The following is an 18,841-nucleotide window of genomic DNA, read 5'->3' on the forward strand; positions in this document are numbered from 1 at the left end:
AGTCCATTTACGCCTGGGCGATTTGCGGAGTTGATTCGTCGCCCATTACGAGGGTCAATGGAGCCGACCCCGCTTCCCCCGGACCATCAAACCAGGGCCTTAAGACTCTCTTAGCGTAAGATACTCCCGAGGTCACTACCCCGGGCCTCCGAGCCTGAATTTCGTTACAACATTCTCCGCAGCCCATCCCACTTCGCTCCACCCCATCTCCACCCCATCTCCATCCCCCCAGCTCCACCACCACCCACAACCCATATTGACATTGCTGACCACACCTTTTCCCTATTTGCTGGCCTTGAGCATTAATTTGTGATCGTAATCTGTCGCGAATGTTTTCACACATCTGTTAAGATCACCACACCCAGTCGCCATACGAAATGGTAGTCAAGGCAGTCTCGCGCAGCGAAAATCCTTCGGAAACGAGAACTAGGCCACTCAAGCATGTCACTCGGGCTTGTACCAGCTGTCGCAAACGCAAAATCAAATGCGATGGGGCTAAGCCGCAATGTGCCAATTGTGCGCTGTATAAGCAAGAATGTGCCTTCTCGGGAGAGATCGACAAGCGCAGCATTGCTTCGAGGAGTAAAATCTCCTCCCTGGTGTCTTATATTCAATCTTTAGAATCCATCCTCAAATTGCACGATATCGAACTTCCAGCTACCCGACCGGATCAAATATTACCTTCAGTATCGACGTCATGCTCGCCGGCGAGGGATGTCCAGTCGATGGAAGCTGGCCTGCAGAAGGTACAAAGCAACAGTGATCAGACATACTTCTCAATCCCCTCAAATGATGCCTCACAAGACACCCAAGACCAGGCATCCGTGTCCGCTGACTCACACGACATTAGCTCTCTGCCAGACAGAATGGGTTCTTTGCAGATTGCGGAAGATGGCCAATTGCGGTTCTTTGGCCCTACTTCTAATCTCCACATATCCCACGTTGGGCCTTTTCCCCTCTTTAATTCAAACATTCGCTCCGTCTATTGGAATGAAGATGTCATTCTCAAAGCAGCGGGAGTCAACCTGCAAGTAGACGAAGAGCTTGAGGAGCATCTCACCAAACTGTATTTCACCTGGGAAAACCCCAATATTCCTCTTGTCGACGAGGCCGCCTATCGCCACGGCAAATATCGCTACCGAAAACTCATGGAGACAACACATCATTACTCGGAGGTTTTAAACAACGCGATGTGAGTATGGGACTGAATGTACAGACACAGCGCCCTTTCCTCCATGTTCTGACTTATTCTAGCTGTGCTGTCGGGGCGGCACTTACTCCACGCTACTGCCCCAATCTTCCCGAATCACTCATTGACTTCTTTGCCACGAGATCGAAGGCATTGCTGGAAGTTGAAATGGATTCTCCAACTCTAAGTACCGTTCAATCATTGGGAATACTGAGCGGCGTCGAGGCTCTTCTCACAAGGGACGCCCGTGGCTGGCTGTATAGTGGTAGGTCAGTCCAGTATAGGAGGGAATCCAATTATGCTAATAATTCAAATTTTCGTATCGATAGGAATGGCAATGCGACTTGCAACTGATCTTGGCCTTCATATTGATGCTACACCTTTTACAGAGACAGGGCTCATGGACACTGGCGAGGCAAGGTTAAGAAGTCAGACTTTCTGGGGCACGTATATCCACGAAAGGTAACACTTCCCTTTTCTTCTGGATAGGTATTGACTACAGTGTGATTAACGATGGGCAGAATGTGGAGTCTCTATCTAGGACGACCTGAGTCCATTGATCAAATAGATATCTCGGTCCAACAACCCTCTTCGCACATTGTACAACCTACCGACCCGAAATGGACACCCTATGTAGATGAAGACCAAAACGGCACGATATGGGCGTCTCCCGCTCTTCTCGAAGAAGTCGCCAAGGGAACTGTCACTCTATGTACCAAAATGGCGTCTATTCGGAAGATTCTGTACGGCCGCGCATATCCGAATGCATATTTGCTAGCTGACTAACTTTAATTAAGATATAACACCCCGCGAGGGGACCCGCAGGATGTCAAAAAACTTTACATCTTCGCCTCCAAAGCCAGGAAAGAGCTTTCTCAATGGCTTGAGGAGCTTCCTCCCGCTCTAGTCATTGATTCGGTTAATATGGACTGCAAAGCCACGCCTCATGTCATTCAACTACAGTATGTATGATGATCTCCGATACATTACTCAGTTTTGTTAATAAAATCAAGTATGCAATTTCACGTGGTTCAAATCATGATTCATCAGCCATTTGCATATCTGTCCAGCACAACTGATGGATTATCGTCCGAGAAGATAGAGCAATGTCATGCAAACTGCCACAACGCAGCGTGGACAATCACCAGACTCTTCCAAGCTACACGAAGGAATTTCACTCTCCGGCGGGTTAATATTCATTGTGTTCACCTAATATTCACAGCCATGCTGGTCCATGTACACAGTGCATTTCTGTCATTAGACCATCAAATTCGTGATACAGCACGCAGGCAGCTTGAGATATGCTCTCAGGCCTTGGGAGAAATTGGCCAAGCTTATAAAAATGCGCTTCGGGCACTTGAGGTTATTATGTCTATCAAAGCCGATTTGACTCGGCAGGAAAGGAGCACCATGCTTGGTGAGTTCAGAATGCCGGGACAGGCTGCATCCTTCAACCCTATGGCTTCATTAGGCAGAATCACATCCGCGTCAATGATGGGGGATCTAGCGTCTTACGACGTCTGGCCAGGATCCTTCCCCAGTGACAACATATGGAGTTCATTCGATGCCATGGCGGACATTGAAGCTACACAAACACACCATCCATCAACGGGAGAAATGAGCCTCACACTATAGTTCTTGATACACTTTGTCATTGCACTTGAAGCATTCTCATTCAGATCTACTTTATCTCAGGGACAGCTGCACTGTATCACGCCGATACCTACAAGTTCCCTTACTACTTAGATTTTATGGTTGGCACTATGAAAGGGGCCTGTTACATCTACTTCTAGGAAATCCCCTCCAACCACTCCTGAATAGACCAGTTGACCAGCCATGTACTTCGTTCATTGGATATCTTAGGTGTTTATCTCCGTTGGAAATTTATGCACAAGCTATGAAAAGCCGTTTTGTTTTTACTATTTCTCCAATGCCCTCTCAAGTATTGTCTGTAAGTAGCGAAGTCTCCGTTTCAAATTGATCTGTATCATGAATCTAGTCTATGAGCCCACCCAAGCCATAGGCCGGATACAAAGACCACAACACCGAGTCTTTCCAATCTGGTGAGGTGCTTTTCGACGTCCAAACCCCATCTTTAGGTTCTTGTGAGTTAACGAATACCTCTGCAGCGGAATCTGGACTAGCTGTTTCTGGGGAAGAAAGGTCCTGGAGAAAGTTTCTCTCAGATGAAGTCATCATAAAGTGAGATGTCAAAAGGGCACTTGTCTCGGTGATATCAAACCGGTCGATTTGCTGCGACGTGGTCATTCCAGTTTTATCCAGCCAGTCGGTGACTGGAGAATGATGGCCTCGGTATTTTCCAATGTGTGGACCCTGCCACTCGATCTGGGGATCCTCCAACTCCTTGTTTTTATTCTTATCGGCTCGCGCAATGATTCTTGCGTTTACTGTTGCAAGTGCCTTGCTGGCCGATGGATATGTATCGCTCATCTGTTGGAGGCCTTGTGCACATAGCTGAAAGGCTTCAATGGCAGACTGGCGAATGAAGGGAATCGGCGATGAGAAGTCGCTTAGATTCGACGCGATGCATGTCTCAAGCATTGCTACCTGCACATCAGGAAGCTCATAGACAAAACTTTTTGATCTGAAGAATCGGTATATCTCTGTCATTTCGGATATGGAAGACCGCATTTGCTGCTTGGACAGATCTGCCAGCTCGGGAAGACCCGGGTCGACCATGTCGACTCGAGATTTATGTAGTCCATGACATGCCAAATGGTAAAGTCCGTTGAGCATAGCTCGGAAGAAGAGTACAACGTCTCCGTGCTTGTTAATTCCAGTCAGCGGTGACGAGTGAATCCATTTCAAAGCTTTTGGCAGGGTATTTTGCCACTCCTTCAGCTCACTATCACGCAGCAAAACCTCTAGGCCTGTCCTCAAATACATCCAATGCTGTATCGACTGAGCTCCAATACTTTGCGATGAGAGAATTGGTGTGGCCCATTTGCAAAATAAAGCAAGGTGGATGGGAATCTGAGATAGCAGTGCCCGCATGGATGGGTCCCTAATTGCTGGGTGGCTTCCATTGGTTCCCAGACAGGACTTCGTTGACAGAGGACCTATTTGAAGGTCTGCTGCCTTCAACATAGGAACATTGAACTTTGATTCGTCGATCTGGTATGGGCACTGCAGCGTAAGCGCAGTAAGGCGATCGCGTATATAAACGCACCATTGCAGTCGCTTCCAAAATGCCGGGTTCTCCTTCATCATCCGTGTTTCCGATTCCGTGGGAGCCATTTCAATGGACTCCAATATTGCCTTGGCAATGCTGATATACTTCGATGCAGATGGTCCATCATCTGAACTGCAGTCCCACAAGGTCATGAGAAGGACTGTTTGGAGATTGGAAATGCGGTCATCTTCACAGCCAGAAACGTAAAGTGTTCGAACCGTTTCAAAACGCGTCATTCGTATTTCTTGTCGATTTTGAAAAGCTTCAAATTCAACACTTTCTGGACTCTCAAATGCGCTAGCGGCGAACATGACGGCTTGAAATAACAAAAAGCTTACGCCTTCCGTTCCCTCATAACTCCTATCGATAACCATGAGAAACCTCTCAAGATCCAACACCGGGAGAGCAGGATGCACGAATTGGCAATAGTTTCGTAGAAGCCCATCACGAACACGTGTGTCGGGTACGTCGAAGGCGCCTGCGAGTTGTAGCGCTTTGCAATCCTGACGGTTGATGGATGGGGACAGTGGACCAGAATAACATGGTAGAAAATTAATCCAGGTTACTGGCCGAGTCCTTGTGTAAACTGACTTCTCATTGGCTTCTTGTGATCTTCCGTTGATATCTACCCAAAATTGGGGGTCGTGATCATTTCTGGCAGTTGTCTGTATCCTTTTAGCTTCCACGTGGTGTTTAATTGATGGTCAGGATAAGGACATACGGCTTCGGTCTCAACAGGCACAGCGCTATCATTTGTATCGGTCTTTGAGCGCGCCATCGATTGATCCGTCTCGCGTGCTGGCTGACTCTCTCTTGCAAGTTTGCCTCGCCTGTTCACGGGAATGGTGCATTGAACATTGTAAAAGTGACATGTAGTGCAAGGGGCACCTCTAGCAGATACGTCGCATCGTACTTTTCGGCATCGACAGGCTGCACATGCCGCAGAGGATCGCTTTCGTTCTCCCTTGCTGCTGTGTGGCTTCACCCTCAGTTTTATCATCCCGACTCGATACCACAACTAAGAATATTCTCTTTGGATGAAGTCATCAATTAGTCGAGCATAAAAATGAGAATGAAGGTGAAATTCAAATTTACTTAGGGCGGCGTGTTCTGATGCCGAAGTGAGTTGCAGTGCGCTCCGGGCCGATGGCCAAGTGTCCGAGCCGGGATTGTAAATCCACGGAATAAGCACTTGAGTACCGAAAACATTTGAAGGGCTGCGCAAACATTTGCCTGAATTCTGAACCTCTGATGCCTCTATGCACTCGAATGAGTAGCGTTTCTTTGAAAGTCAGGTGATTTTATTAGATTCATGTACAAGGCTTTTAACGTAGGTAGAGATTCGAGGATAGATACCCTTTTAAGGGTGAAGTTTAACGGATCTTTCGGATAGGCCCTGTCCTGAGTGTTCAACCTCGGAACAGTTTCTATGGCTACATATGCTTGGATCAAAATTATTAGCCCCAGCCTGGAGGTCTTCATTGTAATTGCAATGCCAATCCACATGCATATTCACAATCCACCCCAGGCTCGCAGGTTTGAGGGTGTATACGTACGCCCAAATTTCAAAGCTCCATACTTCCGAGTCCGTTTCAAATGCGCAAAGTTTACAAACTTAAATGTGTATGTACTTCATCTCAATAGACTATGGCTATCTAGTTACATGCCAAGTATTCAGAGCTGAATGGATAGTCTGTAAATCCCACTGGGGACTTTGGTGTATAAAAGGACCCACGGTCGTATGCGTTGAAATTGAGGCCCTTTGCGATGCGGAATGGCAAATCTGGGTTGGCTAGGAATTGCCTGCCAAACCCAATGGCAACATTGGCATCGGGGTGCTTAAGGAGAACCGTTTCGGCAGACTTGGCGGTGAACCCGCCGGCAAGGATAATCGCACCGTTCTTGAATGCCTCAAACAAGAACGTACTATCCTCGTCGGCGGCCACTACTGTCCTTCCTCCTGAGATCCTAGGCTCAACAACATGCAAATAGGCAAGGCCTAGTTGGTTTAGTTGATGTGCCAGATGCTCGAATTGGGGCTCAAGGTCATCCATGCGCATATCTTGGAAGTGGCTCCATGGGCTGATGCGATAACCTGTGCGTTCGGGCCCAACAGCTGCGGCAACAGCCTTTGCAACCTCGAAGCCGAATCGAGAGCGGTTCTCGATGCTTCCGCCCCATCTATCGGTCCGTTTGTTGCAGGTATCCTGCAGAAATTGGTCGCAGAGATATCCATTTGCCCCATGAATCTCGACTCCATCAAATCCGGCCGCGATGGCATTCTGAGCAGCACGAGCGTAATCCTCGATCCATCCCAAGATCTCCTCTTCGGTCAATGGCCGAGGGATAGCAATCGAATCGCTCATGGGGACATCCGAGCTTGAAATCACCTCATGACCCTCCTGAGTTATAACTGGGATGCGTGCGGCTCTGCCCAGTGCCCAGAGCTGACAATATATGTAGCTGCCTTTCGCGTGAACGGCATCGGTGACGGTCTTCCATTGGGTGATCTGATCATTGTTCCAAATGCCAGGAACGTTCTCCATCCCACCGGCTCGTTCAGATATGAATGTGCCTTCGCTGATCAAAAGGGTGCCAGGTGTGGAGGCGCGCTGTGCATAGTATTCGCGAACCATATCGAGTGGGACATGATGGTCATCGGCGCGGTTGCGAGTCATCGGGGCCATGACAACTCTGTGCTTTAGGTCAAGAAGACCAATTCGCAAGGGGGAATTGAGTGTGACCATAGCGTTGTTCGTTTCCTTGCGGGAGATAAGAGTATAGTAATATCAGGAAGCTCGTCACGGCATGCATTCGAGAGGAGGGAAATAAGTCTCGTTGGGTTTTATATCGCTCCTCCGACGACAGCCTCAATGCCGCGTAAAGGTTCATCATTGTGGAGGGGCAAATAAGAAAAATTGGGTTGATAATCAAATGCAAGAGTCGAGTGGATCTGTTGCGTGAACAGTTACCGAAGCCAGTTGTCGTGCCCAGGTGGATGTTCGCAAAATCGACATGAGTCATGTACCATGAGTCATGACAAAATATCATGATTATGTAATTAAACTATCTGCCCCCCACTTCTCAGCCAAGGAACGTGTCTGAAACGCTTGACCGGTTAATCAATTCGAGTTGCTCCAAGCTTTCTGGATGACCATCGGTGTCTAGTCGTGGAGAAGATCTCAGCCAATCAGTGTGATGGCGGATCTTCCACCTGAGAATCCCATCCAAGCAGAAGATGGTTCAGCGGGAAGAAGAACATCCAGGAGAGTAGCGCGCCTAAGTTCCCAACAGGTTCAACACAAACGAAATCTTGATCGCACATCTCAACAGGCATATCGTCAGCGCATCAAATCAAGGGTCAAAGATCTAGAAGATGAGCTATCACGCCTTAAAGCTGACCGTGGCAGCAGCCAGGAGACGCTGCTCCGCAAAATCCAGACCCTTCATACCGAGAACCGAGAATTAAAAGGACGATTGAAGAAGATACAACAGCTGGCGGCCGCCGAGGAATCTCATTCCAGTGATAGCCTCCAACATGACGACTTGCATTCCTCCGCGCTGACGGATAATGGGGACGGTGACGCTGCACCTGTCCAACTTGAAATCCAAACCAGGCCCCCAGATGACCAGGAGATGGCTACCAATGCGCAAAATTACAAGCCCAGTATTCAGATGGACCTATCACAGCAAGGTCAGCCACACTCTAGCGTTTTTTCAAATGGCAGCGATCGTAGTGATGTGTACATGCATAATGATGACACAAATGTACATGACGAGCCTCGCACCTCTCAACCTAAAGTCATACCAAATGCACACGTGCAGTCTTCGCCGCATAGTAACATCAACGCCCTTCAGGAGGGTATGGCGAACCGGCTGGTTACTTGAATTCTAATGCACATCCGCTAACAGCGTACTTCAAAAATTAGACTATGTAGATCATGTCTCCCCCCACGAACTCCTTGAGAAAATCAACTCGTCGCAGTCACCAGCGGATGGATTATTATATTCTCCATCGAACGTTCCGATTCTACCCACCAGCATTGAACAGGTGATGCCTAAGCACGTCCCGGGCATCTATCCTATCGAAAGAATTTTCCTGGATTTCATAAGCTCTCGGCGGGCATTAGCAGCCAGAGGTTTACCAATGAGTTCTGTTCTGGGGCCTGATCGACCTCTGGTTCAAGGCTTTGTAAACTCAGAAAAAATCCATGGAGTTCATCCTATCTGCCAGACATTAACAGAAATTCTCTTGACATTTGGCGACGTTGCCTTGCCCGAAAAGCTCGCCTTCATGTTTGTTATGTTCCGCAATATGAGGGTATGTAACCATACGCTGCTCCTGATTAACATTAGTTAATTTGGCATAGTGGCAACTTTCCTCCTCAAAACACGACTACGAGGCAATGCCGCGGTGGCTTCGACCAACGGCACTTCAGATCACTGCCCCTCATTCTGCATGGATAGACAATCTGCCCTGGTAAGAATAGTCCCTTTGAAAATCGTTACGATTCCTAGGATAAGAGGACAACAGCGGAAGCTTCTTCCTTCTCTTCTTTTGGACCAACACCCTGATAACAGCCCCCAGGCCTCATATGCGCGATTTATTGATCGAAGATCCTCAAAAATACCCCTATTCAACTTTCTCTGAGCTTTACTCACCGCACGTATCCGTGAATTGGCCCTATGATCCAATGGATACTGTCTTGATGGTCGGGAACGATATGGTCCTAAATCCTATCTTTGAGAAACACATCCAGCGGTTGGAGAATTGGAAGGTTTCGGGTCCTTTCTGCGAAACTCTACCTGAGCTAGCAGCTGTCACATATCGGTGATTCGATATCCTCCCTCCCTCCCTATATCCTGGAACTTATTCAAGGCTCTGCGCGGCCGACAAATCTCGTCATCTAGAATTTATCCAGCAATCGAAACCCTCAGGTGTAGTGTATTGACTCTGGATATTCGACTGGATGAGCATATATATTGAACAATCAAAGAATTCAAATATGCATATGTTAAGTCACGTGAGGAGCGGTGCTCATGTGGCGAGATTCTTGAGACACTTAAGTGGCGAGGAGCGGTGAAGCGTGATTGGTACGTAAAGTCTTGGATTCTTTATAAGTCTTGGGGGTTAGGCCCCGAAGACATCGAGGTGCGAATCACGTGGTGATTCGCACTTATGTAATGGACTACATAACAATGCCCGCAGCAAAAAAGGACAGCGTCCTCGCTGCCGGAAGAATCTAAGTGCGCACTAAGGAAACGTGGGAACATGAGTTGCGTGGGAAACATGAATTGGTAAAACATGAATTGCGTAGGAAATATAAATTACGTAGGAAACATAAATTGCGTAGGAAATATGAATTATACGAGAGGTATAAAGATAGCCTAACGAAACTCCGGCCCCGATTCGCTGTCCTCTTCCCCTTCTATAGTATCGACTTCCTTATCTACGGATAAGGTACAGAATTGTGTGACTGAGACCTCGTGAGGTTTACAAGTGGACTAGGAGTGGCTGAATTTGAGATTATTCCTCAAGTCAGCGTCATGCAGATCGGAACAATGCATTGGCTTTTGAGCCTAACATTGCTTTTTTAACCTTCGCCAACAGTGACAAAACTCACTCATACCAACGGCGACACTGCAAACTCGGTCGTCAATCTCGGCGCAGCGGGCAGTTACAGAGGGACCCTTCAAACAATGGGACGTCAGTAGGACCAGTGGCATGGCGTTTGTTCAACATTGGTGTACATGCAAAATAGGTTGAGAGCTATGTATGACATATGCAGGACATTATTCACCAGTGTGTGATTCTGCATATGAGAACCGAAATTCACCTGCCATCCGAGTATTCACGGGTAGGCATTCTCCTGGTGAACAAAGTCGATGTCTCTTTCCTTTGAGTCATCACCAGAAGAAGCTGCACCGCCTTCACTGGTTTTCTCAAAAAGAAAATTAATCTCTTCCAGTGTCTTGCCGGTCGTTTCAGGGCACATGAACCATATAAGGGGTATCGCGACAACACAAGAGATCAGGCACCATATCCACAATTTCCATCCGACATTATTGAGCCCAATTCCACCAGCAAATACAGTTATGAAACAAAACAGCCATTCGCCGAACGATCCGGCTGCAGCACCAACGTGACGATACTGCAATGGAGCGATCTTCCGGGCATATGGTTAGCATCCATGTAATAGACTGACAAGGGCTAGGTAATGAACTCACCTCAGCGCCGTAAAGCCAACAAACTCCGATCCAACCGTATCCAAATATGAAGTTATAAACAATGATGGATGCCACGGCAGTCCACTGTGTTGCCAAGGTGGGATGGGGGGACCCAATCATGCCGACAAAAACAGCCAGGCAGATGGTGAGACCACTAGCCGAATATATTAGAATATTTCGCCTGCCAAATCTCTCAATTGTGGCCGGAAGAAGGGTGGACCCCAACGCAAAGCATGTGTTAATTACTGCCGCCAGAAGTTGAGACATTGTGGAAGAAAGGTCAATTTGTGAGAAAATAGTGACACTGTAATAAACGGCAATGTTGATCCCTAACATTGGTGAGCTGAAGATGTTGCAAGTACAAAGTTGGCAATCAAGATGGAGCAAATTGGAACCTACCCATCATTTGCTGAATCGAGAGAATAAGAAATGAAATACGAATTCGTCGTCCGACCCTTAGATTCGTTCGGTCCCAAACAAGATCCAACAGACTTATTCGCTTGGTCACTTCAGCTTCATGTTGAATTGACAGAATAATGGACTGTCGCATCTCCTGCACTGCTAGGTCTGATATGGGTCGGTCGTGAAGACGAGCGAGGATTTCGTCGCCTTCGTCAAGGCGGTTGCGAGCATAATACCACCGGGGGGTATCTGGAAGTAAAAACATAGTCACGCCGGAGACTGCTGCAAAGAGAGCTTGAAGAGCCAATGGAAACCGCTGATTACTGTCAGCTCCATATCACCAAGCCTAAAGAGCATACCTACCCATGACAGTTGATTGTCAAGACGAGTGAAGCCGAAATCAACCCAGTAGGCAAACGCGCATCCAGCAACGAGGAATACGCATTGAAACGCCACTTCTGGGCCGCGTTTGTTCTCGGTGAGACTCATCTCAGCCTTTAATATAGTGTCAATACTTTTGGAATCACGAAAAGAAAAGAATTTCATAATCGTACCATGTACGTTGGAACTCCACAGGATATAAACTAGAATGCCTCCTCTGTTAGCCCAGACTTCCAAAAATTGTCCGAGACATACCCCAATTCCGAATCCCTGTAAGATGTGTTAGTTGTAAGAGTTCATACGGAACAGCTTGATCCCCGTTATTCTTACGCAAAGAACCCTGCCCACAATGATCTGCGCGACAGACCATGAAGATGCCTGAATGCTCCCTCCAACCACCACGAAAATGTCCCCTAGAACAATACATCCTCTTCGACCTAATGGCATCCCGAGCCAAGGAACAATGAGCGCGCACACGGTAGCCGCTAGAGTATAACTTGATGCCACCATAGGAATAATATAGGATCCCGTTGGGTTCTGTCACAGTGAGTATTTCTATACATGCCCAGCTGTGAGAGAGGTGAGGGCATACCCCTAAAGCTTCACGAAACGGACGAGTGTCTTGGACACCTCCTAGGACACCAGCATCGTATCTGGTTTTGTTTCAGATTTCATCGAAGGCAATTGAGAAACGACGTCGACTACTTACCCATACAATCCGAATGCCTGGAAAGATCCAATCTTTTAGTTGAAGTTCTTAAGGGTCTGGGAACAGAACGAAATCACTCACCAGACAGCAGCAAAAGCGCATGGCCTGATATAGCGCTTTGCCTTTCAAGTGATTCATCATTAACCCAGTCATGGTGCAGATCTTTGGAAGAAATATGTATCCTATGGGCACGAAGACTGGTGAGAGAATAATCTTCAATGCATCAGGATATTTATATTCATTTGGATGGATTTGACAGACACGAGTGTCCAGGCGGGTTACCTAGTCGAATGCGTGTGCGGCGCACATTCCAATGTTGAATCCTCACGTCCACGGGTCCGGGGAAACGTGGGGTAAACATGATAAGGATCAAGGCCTATTTCTTTCTGGGGTACGGTCTATGAAATTCAATTGGATGTCAGATATGCAAAGTTTCAAAAAGCAAACCACGATGTTGGTCGCTGATAGCAATGGAATTATGGCATTGGCTGTACAGGCCAGAGCGGGACTAGGGGCCTAGGGGAACGATCGATATGCGCATTTCGCCTGTCGGAATTAAAGTCCCGTGGAATTTGAATGTTCGCTGGTGGTTGAGCTTTTACCAAGACAAGTGTCTAGATGTTGCAAGAACATTTGGATATTTGCCCCGTAGCTCTCATAGATTCCCATCTGAATGGCATCATAAGATCTTGATGACCTTGGACCTCAAATTAATTTATTGCCATAGTTATACATGGTATGCAGCCCGGTCTTACTTTACGTTCTGAGGTTTATGTGAGCTGAAGACTTAGTCCTTCAAGTCCAATTGATGGCTACTTCGGGGTTTCATTTGTGAACTCAGAGTTTAAGGGAATACTGGATCCAACTTATTAGGCTCCTGCGTATGATAACATTGGAAACAACGTTTGTTCAATGTTTCGTGTGGGCTGGCAGAAGTCAACTGGTGCGTCCGGTGACCACCGCTAGTCAACCGAAAGATTCGGTCACTATCTATTGCAGTTGCTAATGCACATTTCATGTTTCACATTTCGCGGTGTGAAGTTTATTTCCGAGAAACACAGGAAATGTCCGCAGCCTTGGTTGATACACCATCCTTCCCACCCAATACAGTAGAGGTGTCGCCGACGACAAGATTTTCGTAGCCAACCATATATGTCATCGGCAACTCCATAAAGCGCTTACAATCATCACCTAGAGCAGCTGCGTATTCCTCACTATTACAAAACGCCAACCAGTCATCCCATGTGCGTACCCACAGCTGCGCGCATGCATCAAAATCAAGGACCTTTTCACCCAGGCTGGCAGCGTATCCCCTCATTTCTGGTGTTTGATGATGCTGATGGGGTTGTCAGTTAATATTTCCTAGGTGTGAAAGATGAAAGTCGATTTTCTGACATACTTGCGCATATCGTAGAATGTGGCTTTGGAATGCTTGACTCGCGACAGCCAGATCGGCATGGACAGTCGCCCAATGCTTGAAGAACGCCTCGTCCGTAATACCTTCACGCTTACGAAAGAAGACGGAAACCTTGATTGCAGGCTGGAAGTTTGGTGTGGCCTCGTAGGCGAACTCTGGATGAGTAAATTGGAATTCTTGGGGGAGGGGATCCATGATATGAAGGTGAATTAATACAAGCTGAAACTTGCAAGATTTGTGCCATTTCTGCTTCAATAAAATGCTTTATATTTATACCGTTGTCTGGATCAATAGAGCCAGGTAGCATGTTCCGTAGAAAGCCGACTAAGGGTCCATTGTATCATCTATGGGCGATAGAGCTTGACCAATGGCCCAATTGTGTCGGGTCTGTCGGAAGTGGATACTTTCACGTGACACAATGACGCACTAATATCACCAAAGATTGGGATTGCCATGACTCAGGGGTCATGACTCAGGCCAAGCATCCACTCGTCTTAGGGCAGCCTTGTCGGGGAATTTGCAAAGTTTGCTTCATTTGGTCTGAATAGTCATTTTTACGGGACGGGTCCGGAATGCGGAATCTTGTGGCAGAACGACCTAAAGATAGTTTTTCTTTTCTGTCAATATAGTAGGATACGGTATCGGCTAGGAAAGCTAGGATCTAATGGAACGAGATGCTCAATATAGTGATGTATTGGGTGACTGAACTATCTAAGTGTATAGGCGGGGGAATGTTGAATATCCCCTACCTTGCTGTCTAGCGTGTTACGGCGCTGGGTTCCGAGTATACCCGGGATACTATACAAAACACGTAGCAAATCGAGTATCCCTGTAATATCCTAACGCGTATAGAGATATATAGGTCTCGCCCGTATTATGCAGTCTTCCTTCTCGACATACCCCCCTAGGGATAGGCGATTTTATAATCTTCTAAATCTTCGATTTCCGGCGTCTCTACGAATCAACCTCTATTTCCTATTTAGGAAATCTTCAACAGCGTTTTAATGTCTTCTATCCTAAGCTAGTTGACGAATGCTTTATATCGCTGCCGGGGAAGGCTCTTAGTAAGGCTATTAGCAATTATATCCTTCGACTCGACCTATCTAACGGTAATACGTTGTGCCTGAACCTCCTGCCTTAACTAGTGCTAATAAATATTAATATATCGGAGCTTAGTCTTTAGGAGAGGCGTCTCCTTCGTTAATAGTCCGAGCGTCTACTAGTTATTATAAGTGATAGTAAGTGGATATTAAGGATCGAATCTAATTGCTTTATATAGGCGCTTCTATATCGCAATTAAACGAGCGGCTTCCGATATAGCAAGTAGTTCTGCTTCGGTAGTACTAGTTGTTACCGTCTTTTACTTACTAGCCTTCTAGTTAACCGGTCCTCTAAATATTATCCCGATATACCCCTATAAGCTCTTACGATCCTATATATCGGCAAATAATGTATTACTAGCGAAGCGTATAGCTTCCGAGTTAGCGTCGTTGCGTAGCCGGTATACGATAGCGAGAGAGCGAGTGTGATAGAGGTATATAATAACTTAGTTTATAGCGGTAAGGTGTTCTAGTCCGGGGTTCTTAAGGAATTAAGCGAGTATAGCCGTCGCTTTAGCGGTATCTAGTCTAGATATTATTATCGCGTATTAGGCGCTTCCTACCTTCTCTTAGTATTCTTTAACTCTATAATAATTAGCTATTCCTATATATTTAGTAAGTATTTACGTAGGTAGTAGTATAGTAGGCTTCCTACTATCGGTAAGATAATATCGGGTAGCTATAGCGGAGATATAGGAATCTTGATAGAGCTAGAGTATCTTCTATAATCTATCTCGAATAATCCTAATCCTAAGAAACTATAAAGCTTCTCCTATATTACGGAGCTCCTATTAACGGTAGAGTACCTAGTATACTCTCTTTACCTATTCTCGCTATAAAGGGTAGTTCACGATAATTATATCGTTAATATAGAAGATAATAATAATACTATCGTCGACGAGTATACAAAGATTATCCTATATAACTTTAAATCTATATTATTTTATTCTACGACTTGCTTCCTTCTACTATAGTCGAGGAGATTTACGTAGCCCGTAGAGTGCTTTCTTAAGCTTCTAACTAAGCTCTACGCGGCCGAAGCCTTCCGGTAACTTAGTATAGACTTCCTTATCGAGTAGACTATTTAAGAATATATTAATAGCGTTAAATTGCCGAGTATTAAGGTTAAATACTATAATAAGAGAGAGTACTACCCTAGCGGTTCGAATAGCTAGTATAGCTAAGTACTTCTTCTTAGTAGTTATAGTTTAAAGGTCTCTACGGATATAGATCCGAGCCTTTAGCTTCTTAAGATATCTATCGCTATTATATTTATATATAAATACCTATTTTAATAGAAGAATCTACTTCCTAGTATTACTCGGACGTTATACGATCTCGTATATTCCTTTATCTTCTAGTATCTTAATTTTATTATTTGTAGCTTACAAGAAGCCGTCTCTAAATAGATAGTTTATTATCTCTTTCTATCCTCGAGGCTCTAGTAATAGCTTATCTCGGTAGTATCTTAGTTAGTCGATCTAGCTTTAATAAAGAGCTACAGCGAATATAGCTAGTATCTAAGGTATATCTCTATCGTTACTATTATCGTTAACAGCTAGATAAGTAATAAAGTTATCCTCGAAGCGTGCTCTTCGCTTCCTGCTTCCTTACACGACGTTTTCTAAGATTATATCTCCTATAATATCTCTTAGAGCTCGCTCGGTATCGTTCTTAGTCGATTCTAGCTCGTTTTCGATCGGGGAAAATACTCCTAGTATTATTTACGGTAGTTCTAGTAATACTAATAATATTTCTATAGCTTACTATAATAGATTTAAAGGATTTAGAGATAGAGAAGAATAGTAGATAATAGATTAAGGTGTTAGGAGTAAGGCCGTAAGGTCGTATATAAGCTGCTCTTCTAGCGTACGCTCTCGGCCTATTTGCTACGAGCGTTTACTATAACTAAATCCTGCCTCCTAATTAGTTGAACTAGAATTAGTTTGCTTAGTTTATATCTCCTAGATATTAGATATCTCTATTAGCTTTAATACTTTATCCTTATCCTCTTTAGCTTTATTAATTTCTAAAATAGGAAGTTATTCTAATATATCTATAGGCTTAACGGTATCCTACTTCTTGTTATAGAAGACCTTCTTATTAAATACAATATCTCTCGCGTCCTATACGAGTCCTCTTTACGGTATCTAAATACGCTAGATATTCGATATAGTATAGCTAACTATATAACTAGTCTCTATTCTCGATACTATCTTATCACTATATAGTATACTCTGTCTCTTGATATACGCACGGTATCCGTATAGCCTTAAATTCGCAAGGTTTAGGCGTATCTTCGATAATTCGGAGTTAATCTAGGTATAGGCCTCTTGCTACGGTATAATCTACTTCCTGTCTAGTATTTTAGTAGGCGATCTATTTAATATATAAGCTATATAACGAGCTGTTTCTAGCTATAGATCCTTCGGTAGCTTAGTATTAAGCAAGAGTGCTCTTATACCGGTTATTATTACCCCCCTAGAGCGTTTACTAAAAGAGTTCTATTCTAGTATACCTATAATACTCTATTTAATAACGAATCCTATATTCTCGAGGTGTTCCTTAACTACTCTTCCTACGGAGCGTTTATAATTATATCGAAAGGCCTTTATCGGAAGGTTCTATTATATCTTCGCGAGTATATAGAACTTCCTAATAGCTTCCTAGTATTTATTCTTCTTCTAATACGTATATATAACGTGTAATCGAATACTATCAAGATAGAAGTATATAATCTAGCGATCCCTATTATAACTAGGTGTGATTTAGATAAGGTTAAAGTATACTCGGCCGAATCTGCTATACACTTTTCTATTTAGTCGTCTAGATATTTAACGCTTTGCCTTTGCTTGCTAATAGACCTCGTATTATTTAGGATTATCTTCAGATTTCGAGTCCGGTATTATCTTGACACTCTCGATAAGCTCCGGTAGCTTCTCGACTTTTCCTTAGTAAGTATACCCTAAACGTCGATACTAAATATCAGCTTTCGCTTCTAATACTAATAGCTTCTCGCTATAGCGCGTTACTATCGTAAGATCCTATTATAATAGCTTCGTAAGAGCGAATAGCCTACTATAATCTTCGAGTATTACCCTTATCGGAATAGATCCCTTATAATATATTACTCCCTTACTATTATCCTATCGGAATCTAAGCTTCCTAATCTTCGAATAAGATATTAGATTCGTATAGAATTTAGGCGAGTATTAGATATCTCTTAGACGTAGTTTAAGCTAATTCCCTTATCTATTCTATATTATAATAATAACGTTACCTCTTCTAAGTAGGTCTATATAACTATTACTAGTTTTAACGGATTTATTCGTCGCCTTAAATATTATAAACGCTTCACGATTATTATATATATAATACGTGCTTCCTAAGTCTAGTATCTAACGGTTTAATAAAGGATAATCGGCTTGCGGTATATCGGAGAAGAAGGATATAGCTAGTATAGATAGCTAAGGAGTCTCTTATACCTCCGACCTTAGCTATTCTATCCTTACTCGCTTATAGTTATTAAGCTTTAGTATCTCCGCTTCGACCTTATTAACTTCCTCTTTTTTCGGCCGAAAAGCTATAGTTCTTATAGTAGGGTTAATAAAGAGGTATTTACTATACTAGTGAACCTTCCCGTATACGTATTTAGCCGGTCCCTTCTTATTCCGATTCTATATAGACGTTATCGTCGTCGGTAAGGCTTCTTCCTAATTATTTAATATTATAAATAATACCTTTAAACCTCCCTTTCTAGTGCTTACTTATACGATCGTACGTTGTCGAGTACGATATATAGCTATAACCGTATAGAACGTAAGTAATTCTTTATTCTCTTTAAGGTCCCTTAAGTACTATATAATAAACGTATCGTCCGATAATAGTAGCGTATCTAAGAAATCTCGAATAGTATCTTGATTATCGATATAGTCCGGTACTTTAGCGGCTTTATACTCTCTAAATAGCGCTTCCTACTTACTAAGGATATAATCCTATACTATATCTTTTAGTGATTAGTAGAGTATTAATCTCTATACCTATCGGAGCTCCTAGCGTCTATTAGACGTGTCCGGATAGAAGATAGCGGCGAGCTTCTAGAGCCTAAGTCTAGGTCTATCTATTCCTACTACTAAGTAGCGTGCTTCTATTACTATTAACTTCTAGATTAGAGTATCTACTCTAGCTAATACCTTCTTTAAGCGTTGTCTTCGCGTCTCTT

General features: G+C 44.4%; 6 protein-coding genes across 6 annotated transcripts; 2 read left to right on the forward strand and 4 right to left on the reverse strand.

Moving 5' to 3' along the window:
- Positions 1 to 377: 377 nt before the first annotated feature.
- N7462_006611 (Zn(II)2Cys6 transcription factor) lies at positions 378 to 2,161 on the forward strand (the record flags this gene model as incomplete). Its single annotated transcript, XM_057078329.1, has 5 exons — positions 378 to 1,192; positions 1,255 to 1,454; positions 1,519 to 1,651; positions 1,711 to 1,932; positions 1,987 to 2,161. The coding sequence occupies 5 exons, from the start codon at positions 378 to 380 to the stop codon at positions 2,159 to 2,161; spliced, it is 1,545 nt and encodes a 514-aa protein (XP_056933909.1).
- Positions 2,162 to 3,184: 1,023 nt separating this feature from the next.
- N7462_006612 (fungal specific transcription factor domain-containing protein) lies at positions 3,185 to 4,693 on the reverse strand (the record flags this gene model as incomplete). The annotated part of the gene is made up of 1 exon (XM_057078330.1): positions 3,185 to 4,693. The coding sequence occupies one exon, from the start codon at positions 4,691 to 4,693 to the stop codon at positions 3,185 to 3,187; it is 1,509 nt and encodes a 502-aa protein (XP_056933910.1).
- A 1,344-nt stretch (positions 4,694 to 6,037) lies between these two features.
- Positions 6,038 to 7,129, reverse strand: N7462_006613 (alkene reductase; the record flags this gene model as incomplete). The annotated part of the gene is made up of 1 exon (XM_057078331.1): positions 6,038 to 7,129. The coding sequence occupies one exon, from the start codon at positions 7,127 to 7,129 to the stop codon at positions 6,038 to 6,040; it is 1,092 nt and encodes a 363-aa protein (XP_056933911.1).
- Positions 7,130 to 7,580: 451 nt separating this feature from the next.
- N7462_006614 (bZIP transcription factor) lies at positions 7,581 to 9,217 on the forward strand (the record flags this gene model as incomplete). The annotated part of the gene is made up of 4 exons (XM_057078332.1): positions 7,581 to 8,244; positions 8,627 to 8,703; positions 8,753 to 8,862; positions 8,971 to 9,217. The coding sequence occupies 4 exons, from the start codon at positions 7,581 to 7,583 to the stop codon at positions 9,215 to 9,217; spliced, it is 1,098 nt and encodes a 365-aa protein (XP_056933912.1).
- Positions 9,218 to 10,234: 1,017 nt separating this feature from the next.
- Positions 10,235 to 12,204, reverse strand: N7462_006615 (Major facilitator superfamily domain general substrate transporter; the record flags this gene model as incomplete). The annotated part of the gene is made up of 8 exons (XM_057078333.1): positions 10,235 to 10,549; positions 10,611 to 10,939; positions 11,010 to 11,328; positions 11,376 to 11,507; positions 11,649 to 11,663; positions 11,986 to 12,046; positions 12,103 to 12,134; positions 12,184 to 12,204. 8 exons carry the CDS (start codon positions 12,202 to 12,204, stop codon positions 10,235 to 10,237), a joined length of 1,224 nt encoding a protein of 407 aa, XP_056933913.1.
- A 940-nt stretch (positions 12,205 to 13,144) lies between these two features.
- Positions 13,145 to 13,714, reverse strand: N7462_006616 (EthD domain-containing protein; the record flags this gene model as incomplete). The annotated part of the gene is made up of 2 exons (XM_057078334.1): positions 13,145 to 13,438; positions 13,502 to 13,714. 2 exons carry the CDS (start codon positions 13,712 to 13,714, stop codon positions 13,145 to 13,147), a joined length of 507 nt encoding a protein of 168 aa, XP_056933914.1.
- Positions 13,715 to 18,841: the final 5,127 nt, after the last annotated feature.

This window comes from Penicillium macrosclerotiorum (genome assembly GCF_028827735.1).
Source record: "Penicillium macrosclerotiorum strain IBT 26536 chromosome Unknown utg000006l_segment0_segment0, whole genome shotgun sequence".
In the NCBI taxonomy this organism is placed as follows: Eukaryota; Fungi; Ascomycota; class Eurotiomycetes; order Eurotiales; family Aspergillaceae; genus Penicillium; species Penicillium macrosclerotiorum.